Genomic DNA, 16,730 nt, shown 5'->3' with positions numbered 1-16,730 from the left:
AGAGAGATTCTCCTATTCCTGCTCTGACCCTCTTTTCGCTCTCATTTGCTTGCACTTCTTATAAGAAAGGGAGTCCCTGCAATATCTCCATCAGTCTCTCCTGGCTTCCCCAGATTCCTGTGTAAATAAGATCCAAATGAAAATAAGTTCAGATTGCAGTCCCAAACCTTGTCTCAGGAGCAGTTCTAAGCCATTATTACTGTGGTAAAGGGAAGTCATGGCAATTGCTGGCAGACACCTTGCCCCCACTCACCACCTACCACTTTCCCCAAATCCCAGAAATTTATATTTAACCAGAAAGCCTGTAAGGCTGCAGAAAGTGGGTTTGGGCTCCAGTTTTGGCACACACCCAATCACATGGGTGGGCCAGCTACAGTTTTGTTTCAGGGGCTTTTCCCTGAGTCTCTTGCCACACAAACATTGGATTCTAGTGATTTGTACTAACTTTCCCCCTCCAACCCCTTACCTCTTGCACCTGAAAATACTGGACAGGGAGAATACACCTGCTAGACTTTTCTTCTGTTCATGAGCATCCCTCCACCCAGCTTCCTTGCCCTCCTAACTGGCCTGGAAATAAGGTTAAGGATTGGGGCTTTCTTCTCCAAATTGTCTAGGAAGCAATTACTCCTGAATTTGAAGGTTTGCCTGCAGAAATAGTTTTATGTGCTGGGACTCAAACATTGAAAAGTTTATTATGTAAATCGTATGTAAATCTTACCAAATCACAACTCTAGGCCAGCTCTCCCAACATCCCTGCACTTTGGTACCTGGAAAGGTAAGCACTATCTGCTGTTCCCTGCTCTCCTCTGGGATATTTGACGTTAAGTCAACCCATCTATTTTGCTTGACTGAGGATGTGCTAAGGTGCTTCATGACTGTGCACCTTAATTTGGAATGGCAAACATGTCCCGTGGGGCCCTTCCAGGATCTGCCTCATTGCAACTCTTGTGGTTCGCACTTGTAATCTTCTCTATGGGTGGTGCAAATGGATGACCTGGAGTGACTGGCAAGGCTTTCAAATACCTGTAAGTAGAGACCATGAAGACCCACAGGCCTGAAGGATAAGCTCCTGCCACCCTCCCCAACCACCTCCACCTCTGCTCCACCTCTTAATCCAAGGCCAATCCAGGAGCCTTCATTCTCTGTTAATTCTCTTTTCTACTCCATCACTCCCCTCTGAATATTGAAGAATTCTACAGGCAATGCTTGCCCCTAGAACTGCAGCTCCCAGCTCAAATGCTGTTTCCTCCAGAGAGCTATCCCTGAACTTGCATCCCAAGGCTGTGTTGTTCTGGTAGCTACAACAAAATTCCTCAGCCAGGGAATTGTTTTCTTCCTAAGTCCGTGATCAGTGAGCATAGTGTCTGGCTAGGCTGTGTTGGCATCACAGATGCTGTCTTGCCGTGTCTTCATGTGGTTGAAGGGGAGGGTGCCACGAGTGGCTTTTGTAAAAGACACTAATCTGATTCATGAGACCTCCACCTCCTGCGCTAATCAGCTCTGAAGGGACCACCCCTAATCCTAATCACATTGCTGATTAGGTGGGGTGCATTTAGAGAGCCTTAGTGACTGGACTTGGCTGTGGTCATGTACAAAGGGCTCCTCACCCCTCCACTGGCTCAGGCCACCAGGGCACAGTCTTGCCTTGCATCCTCCAGAGCCAACCACCTTCCAAATCAACTTGAGGAGTAGTCCTTCCTGGAATTGGGAGAATTCATGATCTCTCTCCTCTGCTCCATCTCAGGAGGAGCTCCCACAAGGTCGGGGGGAGGAAATGTTAACAGTGGTGGGAAGTAAACTCCAGAAATGCTGCTGGGGAGGTTATTTCCCACCCAGGCATCACCCTCTGGAAGCTCGTCTCTCTCCTTTTCCCTTTCCGGAACTCTGTACTGTCCTTAGGTCCCTAGCCTGGAACATGCAGTCCATCAGTCTTTTCCTTGTTTGGAGCTGCTGCATCCCTGCAAGGAGAAACCATGATAGCACGTGTGTGCATCTGTAATGCTCCTGTTATGCCTTTCCCATGCGCTCTGTGCTGAGAGACAGCACAGAGGGCTGGAAGCCAGGCATTGAGCACTGAGATTTTTGTGCCTTCCTTTTAATCACAGGGCAGGTAAGACATTCAGAGTGGGAATTCTTTTCCCACTATGCAGTCCCCTCTCCACTTTAGTCATGCCAGGGAAAATTCTCCTTGGAACACCTTTCTAAGTTTCTATCTCTTTCTGGGTCTCCCTTTCTCCCACCTAGATTTCTCAGAAGAGCGACCCCTGGAGAAACCCTCCTTTTCTATCCCTCTTTTCCAGGCTGGGCAAGGCACCAGAAGCGGAAGACCTGGCCTCCCAAATGCTCAAGGGATTTCCCCGAGACCGTGTCTCAGCCCAGGAAGCACTTGCACACGATTATTTCAGGGTGCTGCCCTCCCAGCTGTACCAGCTTCCTGATGGTGAGTGGAGGCGCATGTGTGCACACGGACATGCATATGTGGACTGGCAACTATGTGCAATGTCTTGGCAACCCAAGTGGGTGTTTTTTTTTTTCCTCAACACCAGAAAAAAATCCTAAAATCTGCACCTGGAAATAAAGTTGGAGGTGGAATTTCTTGGGAGAAGGAAGACAGAACCCGATCTTGCCTGAGTTTTATGGAAGAGTTACTGAAAACTCCTGAGCACGGGTTGGGGGAAGGGGACAAGGACCCTTGGGGCTACAATGCAAGCAGGGCACATGAGACTGGAAGCTGCCTCCCTGTTGTTTACTTTAGCCAGCAGCTGCCAGGGGAAGCCAAACCAAAGCCTCTCACAAGCCCCTTCTCCCTTTCCATCAAGAGTAAGCTGATAGGTGACACGGATATGTCACGAGAGGAGAACTGGGCCTTCTTGATTGGTAACACGACGCTGCAGAAGGAAGTGCCCGCTGAGGCGGGGTGCTGGGGGAGGGGCGGCATCCTCCCAGGCTGGCCGCCCACTGGGAAGCCCAAGTTACCCAGCCCTGGGGAGCTGGGCTGCCCGAGGCCTAAAGTCATCCTCTAAATCTGCAGTCTGAGAGATCCCGTGATTCGGAGCTCTCCTTGTATTCTGAGAATGTGGGCAGGAAGGGCTGTGTGGAGGATGTGGGCGGTGCAATGCAGGCAAGGCTGTGTTTAGGGGGAGGCAGGGGGAACCCTAGCCTTTGGTGGGGTTTCTTTGAGAACATCTAGCATTCAATGGAAAACAGTTTGTAGGATTCATAGGAGGGAAGAGGAGCTGGGATGGGAGGCAAAGAGGCAGGGAAGAGGGGGTTCAATATGGTTGGTGGAGGGAGGATGGAAGATGGTGGGGGAAGGGGGTAGGACAAGGAGCCCCTGCAGAGCAGCTGCACCCTGTCTAGTACGCTCGCCTGCACTAGTCCAAAGCCCATTGTTTGGGCTTCGTGGAGGTATTTTATTATTATTTGAGTGAGTCATTTCAGATCTCCAAAAATAACCATAATCATATAACAGAGGTTAATGTCTTACTTAACCTGGTATGAAGAGCCAGTCGTTAGAATTTATTAAGTTGCCATGAAGTGTCAAGAACACATAAAGTGCCATAAAACGTTGAGGAAAACAAGAGACTTGTCTTGGGCCCCCAGGATCTCATGGGGTGGGCGGAAAAGAGGGCGAGAGAGAGGAGCCATGGTACCCATGCACACACTTTAGCACAAATCATGTCTCAGCAGTCCAAGGCTGGGTGTCGTGGGCTGCAGCTGTCCAGAGAGCGTGATGCATGCCCAGCACTTTGCAGGGAATCCAGTCCCTTCCAGAGAGCCAGAGAGCCAGATCAGACTGCAGGGGACTCCCAAGTGGGCCTTACAAGGTGAAAGGGAGGGAGGAATAAAAGGCGTGGCTGGCAGAGTCTCTCTCCCCTCCTGATGCCCAGGCCCCTGCTTGCACCTCCCCCTCCCTTTTCCCCTCCCCTCCCAACTGTCCTTTCCCAGATGGAGCAGAGCCTTCTTAGCTTTCTTCTCCTGGGCTTGAGACTTCTGGCACTGCCACTTCACACAAGTGTTCACATTTGGTTGGTACACACACACACACACACACACACACACACACACACACACACACATCCTTTTTGCCACTTAAGTAAACTTCTACCAGCTCTCCTCCAGGCTCTATTATTCTGCAGACTGAGAGGGTTGGCAAGCTGCAGAGTGTTCTGGGTTCCAGCTTTGCCTAACGAAGGGTAATTAGGGAGAAGCGATCAACTGTCCAGGCTGATGTGTGCTGAGCAATGGGTCGGATTCCTCCAAGTGGCCGGCAAACAAGACTACTGAGAGACTCCAGTGTGTGTGTGTGTGTGTGTGTGTGTATACCCATATGTGTGTCTGTGTCTGTGTGTGCAAGCTCACACGCATGGGTGAGAGCCAGAAACATCTGTATTCTTTCCCTGTTCTCACAGCCCCAGAGCCCAAATCTACTTTGACACTTTTAGAAAAATGAAAAGATGGAATCTTACAGCAGCCTGCCTGTGCTGGAGGGGGGGAGCTGAGGAGTGCTCACAGCAGGAGGGAAGTTGACTTTTCTTTATACATATAGGGGTTTTTCCATGCAGAGTTTAAATTATGCCTGATAAAAGGAGTTTCGTGGATGTTTCAGTTCTTTCAAATTCTCCTGGCTTCCTCCCAATTAAATGAGGTTTGTCAAAGCCACAGGGCTCCGCTGCTGCTGCCTCGGCGGACAAGCACTTCCTGCAGCGACATCTCCAGTCCCTGAGGGAGAAGATGAAAGAGCTGGTGCCAAGAGACAGGGGCGGGCGGATGCAATGTGGATGTGAGTGTGTCTGCGTGCGCGCACACACGTGTGTGCATGTGTATGGGGAGGGCTGCAGAAGTATGGAGAGAAATAGGTTCACAGGACACAGAACAAGCGATAGGAAAAGCAAAGCTACCAGCAAAATTGCAAAGAAAATGAGAAGAGAGACAGAGATGCTGCCAGGGCCAGTGTGTGTACCCTCATGGCAGGGACCCTCACTATGAGCCTGCACTCTCTCCTGGGACACATCACCGTGGCTTGGCAGTGCCATCCTGCTTTTTCATTGCCCCTGACAATGGGCATGTTTTGAAATGACTGATTGATTTATTTGAATGGCAGAGGTGCAGAAATAAAGGAGAGAGAGAGAAAGAGACTGAGAGAAAATAAACCATTTGCTGGTTTACTCCCCACATGGCAGCAAGGACTAGTGCTGGGCCAGGCTAGAGCCAGGAGCAAGGAGTCTCATCTGGGTCTCCCATGTAGGTGCAGGGGGTCAAGCACTTGAGCCATCCTCCACAGCTTTCTGAGGCACATCCCCAGGGAGCTGGATCAGAAGTGGAGCAGCCGGGAGTTGAACCAGCACCCACAGGGGATTCCAGTGTTGCAGGTTGAGGCATTCCCTGCTCTGCCAGCCCCAGGGAGCATTTCCTCAAGCACCTACTTTGCCTACAGAGAGCACCTGCCATGATCACAGTTGCCAACCTGCAAGGGTATAGCGTCTCCATGGTTGCGTGGCCCATCCCAGGCATAAGAACTGTCCAAACAGAGGCGTGTTCTGTGAGTGATTTCAGGGGGTGTGACCTTGTCGTAACTGTGCAGGAGGTTTCACTCCCAGGTAGCATTTCAGCATGGACTCATTTAGGGGCTTATATTTACATCGTTTTATTATTCTGGCTGCGGGATAACAGAGTTGTCACTTTAAAATATATTCTGTTTCCCCCTTTGATCTGAAAGATGCCAGCTCTTATTGTCTGCCCTCTGAAGAAGACAATTAAAGCATGAAACCTGTGACTGGGAAATCTGCAGAGAGTGGAAGGACAGCTTGAATTCTGCTGCAAGCAGGGTTACATAGCCCTCCTCCCCAAGTGAAGGAACTGACCCATCCATGCGCATCCATTCTCATCAAGCTGAGAATTCCAAACAGCACTTTCTGTAGGTTGTGGCAGCGAGCGTTAGGGCCAGGGAGAATTCATCACCGGGTTATTGGCCATGAAAAACTAGGAATTCCAGGACCCCTTCCCTTTTGGGGGAGCACTCTCCAGCGAAAAAGCGTGAATATTAGCATGGCAAGCCATGTGGGAACTTCCGCCAAGTTCTGACATTTTCCCTTATTGACTCTTGAACACCTGAAGAAACATTTGTCGGAGGAGAAATTATTGATAGTCCCTCTGAAAACACACCCAATGGCAGGCTGATTGCTTTCACAGATGGCCAGGGGAGCCACTCTTCCCACTCCAGCACCACAGTCCAGCCGCACTTGTGGTCCTCATGGCTGAGCCAGCCGGGCAGGGCAGCAGCTGGGACAGCTATGGCCTAAAATTAGGCCCTTGGCAGCACTCTAATCTTAACGGCAGGTCCAGCCTCTTCATTTAATTCCCTCTGCCCTCAGCATGAACTTGGGCTCTGGGGAAGGAATACTGCTTAATGACTGGGGTGGGGGCAGGGCACCAGGGGACCAGAAAATCATTAGGCTGCCCCTTCTAGAAACTGGCTGCACTTGGTTCTTCCAGGAAGCTGTCCAAATGTTGCCATTGGAAAGTTAAGGCAGATTTTGGAACCCAGCCATTTTGAGCTTCAGACACTGATCCAGAAAAGTTTTTTTTTTTTTTTTTTCTTAAATCGGGGGCAGTAAATGCCACGTGATTTAAGAGTCTGGTGCTTAAGCCACAGTGCTTGATCGTCAAGACTTCAAAGGCTGTCTCCCTTTCTTTCTGGGTTGGTCCCATTTTGCTATCCAAATCCTAGGCTCTACCCTTTCTTCCTGGACTAAATCCCTCTTCTCTTTGCAAACAGGTTTCAGCATCTTGGTGGGGGGTGGGGAATGAGGGAGGGAATGGACCTTAAAACTTAAAAGCTTGCAATTGTTCCACAAGTCAGTTTGCAAAAACTTACAGCCAGCAGGCCATAATGCCACCAGGCACACAGCACACTGTTCCCTTGCATTAGGGACACCCCAAATTCTAGTCTCAGTTTCAGCAGGCCCCATTCACATCAGCCCATTAACATTTGAGTGATACTTGGCTTCAGTCTGATAAAACATCTCCAGGCTTTCTTCTGGTATTCTTTCTGTAATTGGATGATCCATGTAATACCTCTTCCTAGCAGTCACTTCCATCCTAAATGCCTCCAAACTCATTTTTCCCAAATACAGGTTCTGCTTCTCCCACATCTTAGTCATTGTTTCCCTGCTCTGTGCCACATCTCTCCCTATTATTTTGCCTATCGTTGATTCCCAGGAACTGGTATGCACTTATATTTCTACTGTGGTCAGGAAATCATGCCCCCATCCATTCATTAATGGTTTACTGAATGTCTATTAGGTATGAGATTGATAGCACAAGCGCTAAGGAAACGGGGCCCTGTCCCCCAGGAACTTCTCCTCCTCAAGAAAACAGGAGGATTCTATCAGCAGCTGTAGGACCATGCAATCCCATGGAATACTGGAATTAAGAGGTCCAGAGGAGGCCCAATCAGTTCCAGCCGTGTTTCTCTTATAACTACCTAACATTGGCTGAAATTGTCTTTTTAATTTTTTTAGTGCTTATTACAAAAGTGCAACCATTTAAACTAAAAAAAAAAAAAAAAAAGATTTAAAAGGCAGTTAGAGAGAAGGAGAGATGGGAAGAGAGACATAGATCTTCCATTTGCTGGTTCATTTCCTAAATGGCTACAACAGCAAGAGCTGGGCCAGGCTGAAGCTTCATCCAGGTCTCTCATACGGGTGCAAGGGCCCAAACACTGAGGCCATCTTCTGCTGCCTTTCAAAGAATAGCAGCAGGGAGCTAGATGGCAAGCAGAACAGCCGGGACACCTTGATGTAAAAATTCATTACCATGTACTCCTGAAGCTTGATTTAGCCCTTTGTGTACTTCCCCATGCCTTCAAACCCATTCTGTGTGCTGCTTTTATTCTCCAACCTGCTTCAGGTTGAACCAGAATATTTGTGAGGCCAGGTTTCAGAAAGGAGCTGCTCATTGTTCTTGGAAAAATCTCATAGGAACTTGCTAGAAAAGCCAGGATTAAATCTGAAATCTGGATTCCCAGACCTGTGCTCTGTTTATTTTTAAACCTTCCAGGAAGGATTCCATAGGTTCCCAGGTCACGTGTTGAATGCCTCAAAACCACTGAACCCCTCCTCCCTCAATCCTGTCTTAGTCCCTGCTCCTTTTTTTTAAAAAAATTTATAATAACATACACAGCCACCCTTGAGTTTTCAGATGTCTTAAAACCAATGGCAGTTATAGTTTTCTTTTGCCCTTCAACTCATTTAAAATAATAAGAAAAACACCAGGAACTGAATGGAAAATGAGGCAAATGCATAAAGTAGCAATTTACACAAGAGGAAACAAAAAGAGCATGTGATGCTTAGAAAAAAAAATATCTTAACTAGGCATCAAATAAATACAAAGAACTGTTCAACTGGTTCTGTTTTCCCTTAACCCAGTGACTCTTGATGCTGGTGAGGTTGTAGCCCAGTGGTTCTCTGTTGATAATGATGGTGGTGTAAACTGGGGAGACCTTTACAGGTCACTGTAGCACACAGTGCAGGAGCCATAAAAATGGTCAGACTCTTCAACCCTGTACTTTTAGTTCTAGAAGTTATTAAAAGAAACAATTGAATGGGGTGGGGCGGAGAATCTAAAATACACATTTATGAAAGCAGTTATTTCGATGGTGCCTAGTTGCTAAAGTCCTCACCTTGCAAGCATGGGGATCACAAGTAGGTGCCAGTTTGTATCCTGGCAGTCTCACTGACCCTCCATCTCCCTGCTTGCGGCCTGGGAAAGCAGTAGAGGACAGCCCAAAGCCTTGGGATCCTGCACCCATGTGGGAGACCTGGAGGAGGCTTCTGGCTCCTGGCTTCAGATCAGCACCACTTGTGGAGAGAATCAGCAAATGAAAGATCTTTATCTCTCCTCCTCCTCTCTGTATGTCTGACTTTCCAATAAAAATAAATAAATCTTTTTAAAATAGTATAAAAGGAACAATTTGCACATTAGAAAGCAAAGTGGACCAATGCCGGCCTGTTGACTCAGCACCATGTGACCATTTGCAGTGACAGCTGGGGTGAGTGTTCAGTGAAGTGGATAGCAGGCTACTTCGCTCCTCTAGAAGTACATCCTCCTTCTGAGTACCCGGCTTTGAGACTCAGCTCTGCTCCCAAGTCCGTCTTCTTGTGATGCTCCTCCTGTGAGGCAGCAACGGATGGCTCAAGTTGCTGAGTCACTGCCACCCACAGGGTAGATTCAGATTGAGTTCAGCTCCCATCTGACCCAGCCCCAGTTGCTATGGATATTTAGTGAGTGAACCAGTATTTGAGAGATTTCTCTTTGACCACCTCTCTCTTCCTCTCTCATGTAAGCAAATATTTTTAAAATTATAATTAACAGAAGTGTTAGGTGTTTGTACTATGACATATGCTATATGAAACACAAATACAAAATTATATATTATGGGGCTGGTACAGTGGCATAGCACACCAATGCTTTGCCTGCGACACTGGCATTCCATATGCCATTCATGAGCTGGCTACTCCATTTCTGATCCAGCTGATGGCCTGGGAAAGCAAGGAGGATGCTCCAGAGCCCAGGCACCTGCACTTATGTGGGAGACCTGGAAGAAGCTCCTGACTCCCGGCTTTGGACAGGCCACGCTCTGGTCATTGCAGCCATTTGGGGAGTGAACCAGAGGATGGATGATCTTTTCCTCTCTGTCCTTGTCTCTGAAACTCTTTCAAGTAAAACAAATAAAATCTTTTTTTTAAAGATTTATTTTATATTTATTGGAAAGTCAGATTTATAGAGAGGAGGAGAGACAGAGAGGAAGATCTTCCGTCCAATGATCCACTCCCTTAATGGTTGCAACGGCCAGAGCTGAACTGATCCAAAACCAGGAGCCTCTTCTGGGTCTCCCACATGGGTGTAAGGTTCCAAGGCGTTGGGCCGTCCTCCACTGCTTTCCCAGGCCACCAGCAGGGAGCTGGAAGGGAAGCGGGGCCACCAGGATTAAAATTGAAACCCGTAAGAGATCCTTGCGTGTTCAAGGTGAGGATTTTAGCTGCTAGGCTACTGTGCCAGGCCCCTAAAATCTTTTTTTTTAAAGCCTTAATAAAATTATATATTATAATGTATTTGTGAAAATTATTATGCCTGTGAACAAGTCTGAAAGGTAGCATAGAAAAATTCTCTTCTAATTTAGGGTAATTTCAGGCCACATTTTTCCCTTTCCAATTTTTTTCTTTAAAGTTGGTATTAGAAAAGATAAAGTTTTTAAATAAAGTTGGTAATAGGTTATGTTCATTGTGTAAGAGTGAGTTAAAACAAAATGGTACATGGAGTCTGATCTCTGAACTGAGGTTAAAAGAATCTGCGGGGTCTTTTTTTTTCCCCCAAAGTAATATGCATTATTGGCCTCCATAAGCCTTCATTTCCCCATCTGCATAATGGGTTAACCCAATTTCCTGTATCCCAGATGGAAGAGATGTTTATTTTATAAAGCTTTTAACTCACTGGATGCAAGGGTTCCTCCAAATGCGGTCCTAGGAGAATGGAAGGCAGGGGGAGAGGAAAAGATAAATAGGCACTAATTAATTTTAAAAGGAAAGATCATCTGCTTTAATCGGATATGCATGTGTACCGTGCCCCTAGTCAGAGCTGTAGATGCACTCCGTGTTAGTTAGCAACTTCAATTTAAAGCGCTGTGTGATCCTCTGGGCTTTGAAGATGGAAGGCCTGTATACATACACAGGAGCTCAAACTACCTCGTGGTCGCAGGATCCATGCACCCTGAATAATTAAATGCGCCGAGCAGCTCCTGCTGATGGACCGAGGAAGCCATGGAGGCGTTTGAAACCACGTGACGCGCGATGTGAGGAGACATTTTGCGTTGAGAGTTCTAGCTCTCTGGCTTGCTCATCCACTGTGCTTTCTCTTGTCACCATTACAGGCAAGGAAAGGAGATCTGATTATCTCGTTTCCTGTGAAAAGCTATTTAGCTCCTCAATCCTATTAAAGTCACTTTTCTGCACTCCAGTGCACTGAGCCTTGCCCAGGTTATCAGCCCAGGAAGAGTAAATGGAGAGCAGGATCAGATTTCCAAAGGAAGGAAAGTTGAAGCAAAGTTTGAAAGGGGTGACAGCCAACAGCCAGGAGCTTAGGGACTCAATTAGACCGAAAGACAACTATCTCATTATCTCATTCGGCAATGATCTAAATACATAAGAATCTAAAAGTTTTAAATAAACTTGTCCTACTGACTGTCTAGATGACTGAATTTCCCTTCTCAAAAAAAATTTTAAACACCCACTTTCGTATTTATTTATTCTAAGCAGGGTAGCAGCTGCGATAATTATGCTGTCAGATTCAGTAACTAATGAGGAGTCACCAGAGTGGAAGATTTTGCATTTGTGAGATTGCCGAAGGAGAGCCACGCTCTTCTTTCTTCTTTCATTCTTTCACTGTTTTTCTTCACCTCCCCCCTTTCCTTCTCTTTTGCTTTTTCTATGAGTTGGGAAAGAGTCTGGCAGACCACCGCCAAATCGAAATCCTTTTGATTAACTAGTTGCCTTCCCAGCGTTATTCTGCCAAATGATTCCTTCTCTCTCTCTCTCTCTTTCTCTCTCTCTCAGACACACACACACACACACACACACACACACACACTTCCTGTTTTACAGAGTCTGCTATTTGGAGGGGCAGGAAAGCCTGGGGGAAGTCCCAGCCTTGCCTGCCACTGTCCCACAGGCCAGAGGGCACTCTGTGCTGAGAGAAGACCCCAGACAGTTTGGATTTGAGAGTCCTCTTGTGACATGTGCACACCGTTTATTTTAGCTGTGCAACTTTCAGGCCACAACATGAACCAGAAGAAAGGAGCACCCAGATGTGCAGCTTGTCCCAACACAGTTGCACACCTCAGCAAGATCTGACATCTCCACATCCCAGCCTAGTGGACCTGTGTCCTTAGGCAGAGGAGAAGCCACGGACATAGGTCGCCCACAGCACTCACGGCAGATGTATAGGCCCAGCAAAGCAGGTTTATTTCATGCTTCAGGATGTGAGAGGTTTCCAGCCAACAAGATTATGAAAGCACTTACTGCTTTTGGAGGGTCAAAAGATGGAAACATAAATTTCTGGTAAATTGTGAGAGGTTTTGAGTAACCCGTATTTGAGTGGACTGTGAAGAAATGTCCAAGTGAAAGAAGGACCTGAGTACCTCTCTCGGTGGTGCTGGGTCACACTGGGGTTTAGTTTAGGATTTTCTTGATGCTGGGAAGGTATGGAGGCCATAGGCATGGAGTAGTAACTGCAGTCAGCCCTCGATATCTACCAGTTCTGACTCAGGGGGGTGTCACCAAGCTTGGGGTCCATCACTCACAGTCTACTAACTGGATTTCACTCACCAGGTGTTTCTGGAAAACAACTTGCATCCATGCTAAACATAGAACATACCTGTCATGCTGCTATTTCCTAGACATTACCATATCACAACTATGTACATAGCATTATGTGGTAAGCTTTCCCAAGTCATCTAGAGATGATTTAAAGACACAGGAGGGTGTATATGGGCTCTAGAATGTGAAGAACTTGAGCACACACAGACATTGGCATCCTCAGGAGACCTCAGAGATTGAGAGATGACCATTTCACATTTTGACCTTTTCCTAAGCTGATAGTAGACTCAACATTGGGCAATCTGAAGTCAGGTTGATGCGAGGGTAGATAATCCATATCCCTCAGGATACTGAGCTGCTGAACTGGGGTGAAGCATATCAAAGGCATTTTCCACTTGTGTCGAGTTTATGAAAATGTAACCTCACTGTGCATCAAGCAGCATCTGTACCTAAATCGAGAGGTAAGGTTCCAGGACGCCACACGGTGGCCTAGTGGCTAAGGTCTTCGCCTTAAACATGCCAGGATCTCATATGGGTGCCAGTTCTAATCCCGGCAGCCCCACTTCCCATCCAGCTCCCTGTTTGTGGCCTGAGAAAGCAGTCAAGGACAGCCCAAAGTCTTGGGACTCTGCACTCACGTGGGAGACCCAAAAGAGGCTCACGGCTCCTGGCTTCAGATTTGTGCAACTCTGGCCACTGCGGCCACTTGGGAAGTGAATTAACAGACAGATGATCTTCCTCTCTGTATCTCCTTCTCTCTTCTCTTTGTAAATATGCCTTTCCAATAAAAATAAAATAATTTTTTTTTAAAAAAAGAGGGAAGGTTCCTATACACAATGGCAACCAGGATTGTTTCTAATTTACAGAAATTAAATAAATTGCCTAAAGCATATAATGGGATTTGAAAGTTTCCATAAGTATCAAACCAATATGATGTTCTTTGTCATCATCAGAGCCACAGTCTGGACGTCTAGGCGAGCCATGTACTCCCTTCCTTATCTGGTTCAAACCTCTTCTCCACTTTATCTTCTGCTTTGTCTTGCTGTGGCCACGCAAAATGATCTGGTGTCCTCTCCAATGCTCCTCTTCTTCCACACCTTCACTCATGCCAATCCCTCAGCCAGGATTACTCTCCCTGGAAGTCCTTCAAGGCCCAAGCCTTCAAGCCCTTCAAGGCTCCAAGCCTATGATTTCCAGTGCTCTGTAGTAGATTCTGGTAGAGGAGTTAACCTGATTCTTTGCTTGCACCTCACTTTGGTGCTTGCATGTGTGTGGGTAGGGGGATGTGGATGTGTGTGTCCCAGTCAGTCCTATCCCTAGCTTTGTCATTTTCACACCTAGCATGATGCCTTGCCCAGGTATTCAGCTGGCAAATACACATTGAACCAAATTAAATAGAAAGCATTTGACAACTCTCAATAGATTCAATAAAACGAGTCACACGAGTCAATATAAATGATTGGTAAATATATGTGGCTCATTTTTTTGACATCTCTAGTGACAAATATTACAACAGACTTAAATAAATACACTGTGATAGATCCCAGGAACTAATGTGTTGATGTTGTTCTCTTTTCATCCCTACAGAGGAGTCTTTGTTTACAGTTTCAGGAGTGAGACTAAAGCCAGAAATGTGTGACCTCTTGGTCTCCTACCAGAAAGGTCACCACCCAGCCGGGTTTAGCAAATGCTGGTGAAAAGACAGGACGAGGTCCTGAAGACCATCCCAGGTAAGTGGTCCCAACTGTGCTGTCCCAAGCATGAGGTTGCTATGGACAAAACTGAAACACAATTGCTGACAGATGGAGGGACATTGTCACTGACCCAGGGAACCTCTATTCTGTGTGTAGCCCTCCAGCTGCAGTTTTAGGGATAGATGGCCTAGCCCTTCAGGCTTCCCTGTCCTGACCTGGGAAAACAAAGGATGACAATAAGCCTTACTTCTCTCTCCCACATCTGGAGCAGCCAGAGGACTCCAAAGGTAAAGCTCCCAGATTTTGGCTAGACCCTCCCCAGACTCATTGCAGTGAAGAATTGCAGCTGGCACTGTTTTCCTTCACCTGGTAGTTCTCTCTGCTCACTGACAAGACAAAATCAGATGCAAGGGTAGTCAGCTACCCAGTGAGTCCCAGACCCAGGATGTCCCTGGATGCAGGATGTTGGATGCTGAAATTGGCACAGGCCTAAGTAAATCATGACAGTTGGTCATTTTACTGGTGCAAACGAGTTTCCAAGGTCATTTTTTAAAAAAAGCTTTATTTTTTATTTATTTAATTTTTATTTTTATTGGAAAGGCAGATATACAGAGAGGAAGAGAGACAGAGAGAAGATCTTCCGTCCAATGATTCACTCCCTAGGTGACTGTAACGGCCAGTGCTGTGCCAATCCAAAACCAGGAGCCAGGAACTTCTTCCAGGTCTCCCACGCAGGTGCATGGTCTCAAGGCTTTGGGCCCTCCTTGACTGCTTTCCCAGGTCATAAGCAGGGAGCTGGATGGGAAGTGGAGCTGCCAGGATTAGAACCGGACCCCATGTGGGATCCTGGCAGGTTCAAGGCGAGGACCTTAACCACTAGGCCCCTCACCCTAGTGTCACTCACATGGCAGAATTCAACTCTTGGCCACTTTCTCTTTGAGCTCTACCGTTAGCTGTCACTATTTAAAGACATACACATCAAGGCTGTCTGGCTCTGGTTCTTCAACAATGATCTTGTTTTAAAGAACAAGAGAGTTTAAAATTATTACCGTCCCCCTTGAAGCCTTCTATGGAATACTTAACTTTGTATTCTGACAACATGCCATTGGACTTAGAATCAGCAGGGCAATGATAGGGGATTTCCAAAGCTAAATATTCTCTGGAACACTTTTTACTATGGGTAATTGTGCCATTTCAAACACACTGGTCATGAGAACAGGATGAACTTCCACTTGAATCTATAAAGTGAAGTGTTTGCCCCTCATATAATGATCAAAGACACTGATGGGAACGGTCTCAGGTGATGGTGCCCCTAAGCATTATTATTATTCCTATCTTTGTTAGGGCTTTTGTTTTCCTCAGCAGTCAGGAGAGAAGCATCTCACCCAGTCTCTCTGATCTACAGGGGCCTTACACAAACAATTGTTACCTGTAGACATAAATTGGTCACAATAGAAAATCTGCTCTAGGCAGCCTGACAGGCTCAGTGCCTGTGCCATGAAGAAGGGAGGAGACAGATTGAGCCCCTCTTGGTGTAATCTCCTCATGTCCCTAGGCCTTGAAACTCAAATAAGGAGATAAAAACCAGCAGGGGATGAACCACAACAGGGGAAAGCTAGAGCAATTAAATGGTTTAATAAATGGCTTGAAACACGCAAAATCTGAGCGTGCCAGAGTTAGAGACTAAAAGCCGTAATCACATGGACACTGGGGGCCTGTAAATCTTTTCCATTGGATTGAATTTGTGTTAAAATATTCACTTTTCAGGAGGCTCAAAATGTAAATGGAGGTATTAAGACTTGATAACTGGCAGCAATTCTTGAAAATTAGACTTTTGAAGGATCTTCAAAATGTCAATTTTAGACATGGGGAAATAAAAAACGTGTAATTGATGTCTATAACAGAGAAGTCAAGGGGAAATGAAGTTGCCATGTGCCCAACCCACCAGTTGGCACCTAGGGTTTCCAAGTTTGCCATACTTGGAACAGTGGAGTATGGTGAGTTCCAACTGCAGTTTGTCCATCAGGAGATAGATTGTGATGATTAACTCCTTAATTCTTCTTACTAGGGACAAGATGCTGCCTCCCTTGTATTTTATCATTCCATTTTCTATCAACATAGTTCCATCACCAAATGCCAAATGTCCCACAGATTTTTCTTACTAGAAATGTACTCTGCTGTTCATGACTTTGAACTTGCTTATTCTCCATTCCCTTGCAGGGCTACATTCCTGCTATTTCCATTTTCCTTCACTTCTGCTTACTAAGAGGCTTTCAACTCTAACTCCAATCTGGGCCAAAGGTTTTCTACATCACCTGTGATTAGGAAGATTTTAACAGGACTTCAAGGCCATGATAAATCATACTTGAAGAAAAAATAGCGGAAAGTTACCGTTATTGTCATGTGCCTAGAATTTACCAAGTGATTGACCCAGAAGCACAGACAGTGTTGAAAGGAGGACTTCTGAATAATTTCACCCATTTTTGTCATTTGAGAGAATGCTGGGCCAGAAGGTCCATTTCCCAAGAGGCAGATGGGAGACTAACCATTGAGAGAATCTAGAGCTGGAGTGGCCTTCCAGAGCCTGTCATTCCTGCATTCACTTAGAATTCCCCCAACAAAAGGACTGCTGTGGCAAGGAAGGGATTAGGCCAAAGGTCAG

At 46.4% G+C, this 16,730-nt stretch overlaps 1 protein-coding gene across 2 annotated transcripts in view; it reads left to right on the top strand.

The window, feature by feature from the left end:
- LOC121168107 (cyclin-dependent kinase 15) overlaps positions 1–14,078 on the top strand; it is a 78,508-nt gene extending 64,430 nt beyond the window's left edge. Inside the window, exons 12-13 of one of the 2 annotated variants that reach the window (XM_040997889.1) lie at positions 2,301–2,440; positions 13,962–14,078. In XM_040997889.1, the coding sequence (XP_040853823.1) occupies positions 2,301–2,440; positions 13,962–14,071 (250 nt within the window). In that variant the 3' untranslated portion in view covers positions 14,072–14,078. The remainder of the gene's footprint in view (positions 1–2,300; positions 2,441–13,961) is intronic. The other variant, XM_040997890.1, reaches the window with a different exon arrangement.
- The last annotated feature ends 2,652 nt before the right edge of the window (positions 14,079–16,730 follow it).

The sequence above is a fragment of the Ochotona curzoniae genome, unplaced genomic scaffold (genome assembly GCF_017591425.1).
Source record: "Ochotona curzoniae isolate NIBS_2020 unplaced genomic scaffold, NIBS_Ocur_1.0 patch58, whole genome shotgun sequence".
Taxonomy (NCBI): Eukaryota; Metazoa; Chordata; class Mammalia; order Lagomorpha; family Ochotonidae; genus Ochotona; species Ochotona curzoniae.
Note: the sequence above shows the minus strand (reverse complement) of the source record. Positions and strands in the feature narration are given on the sequence as shown.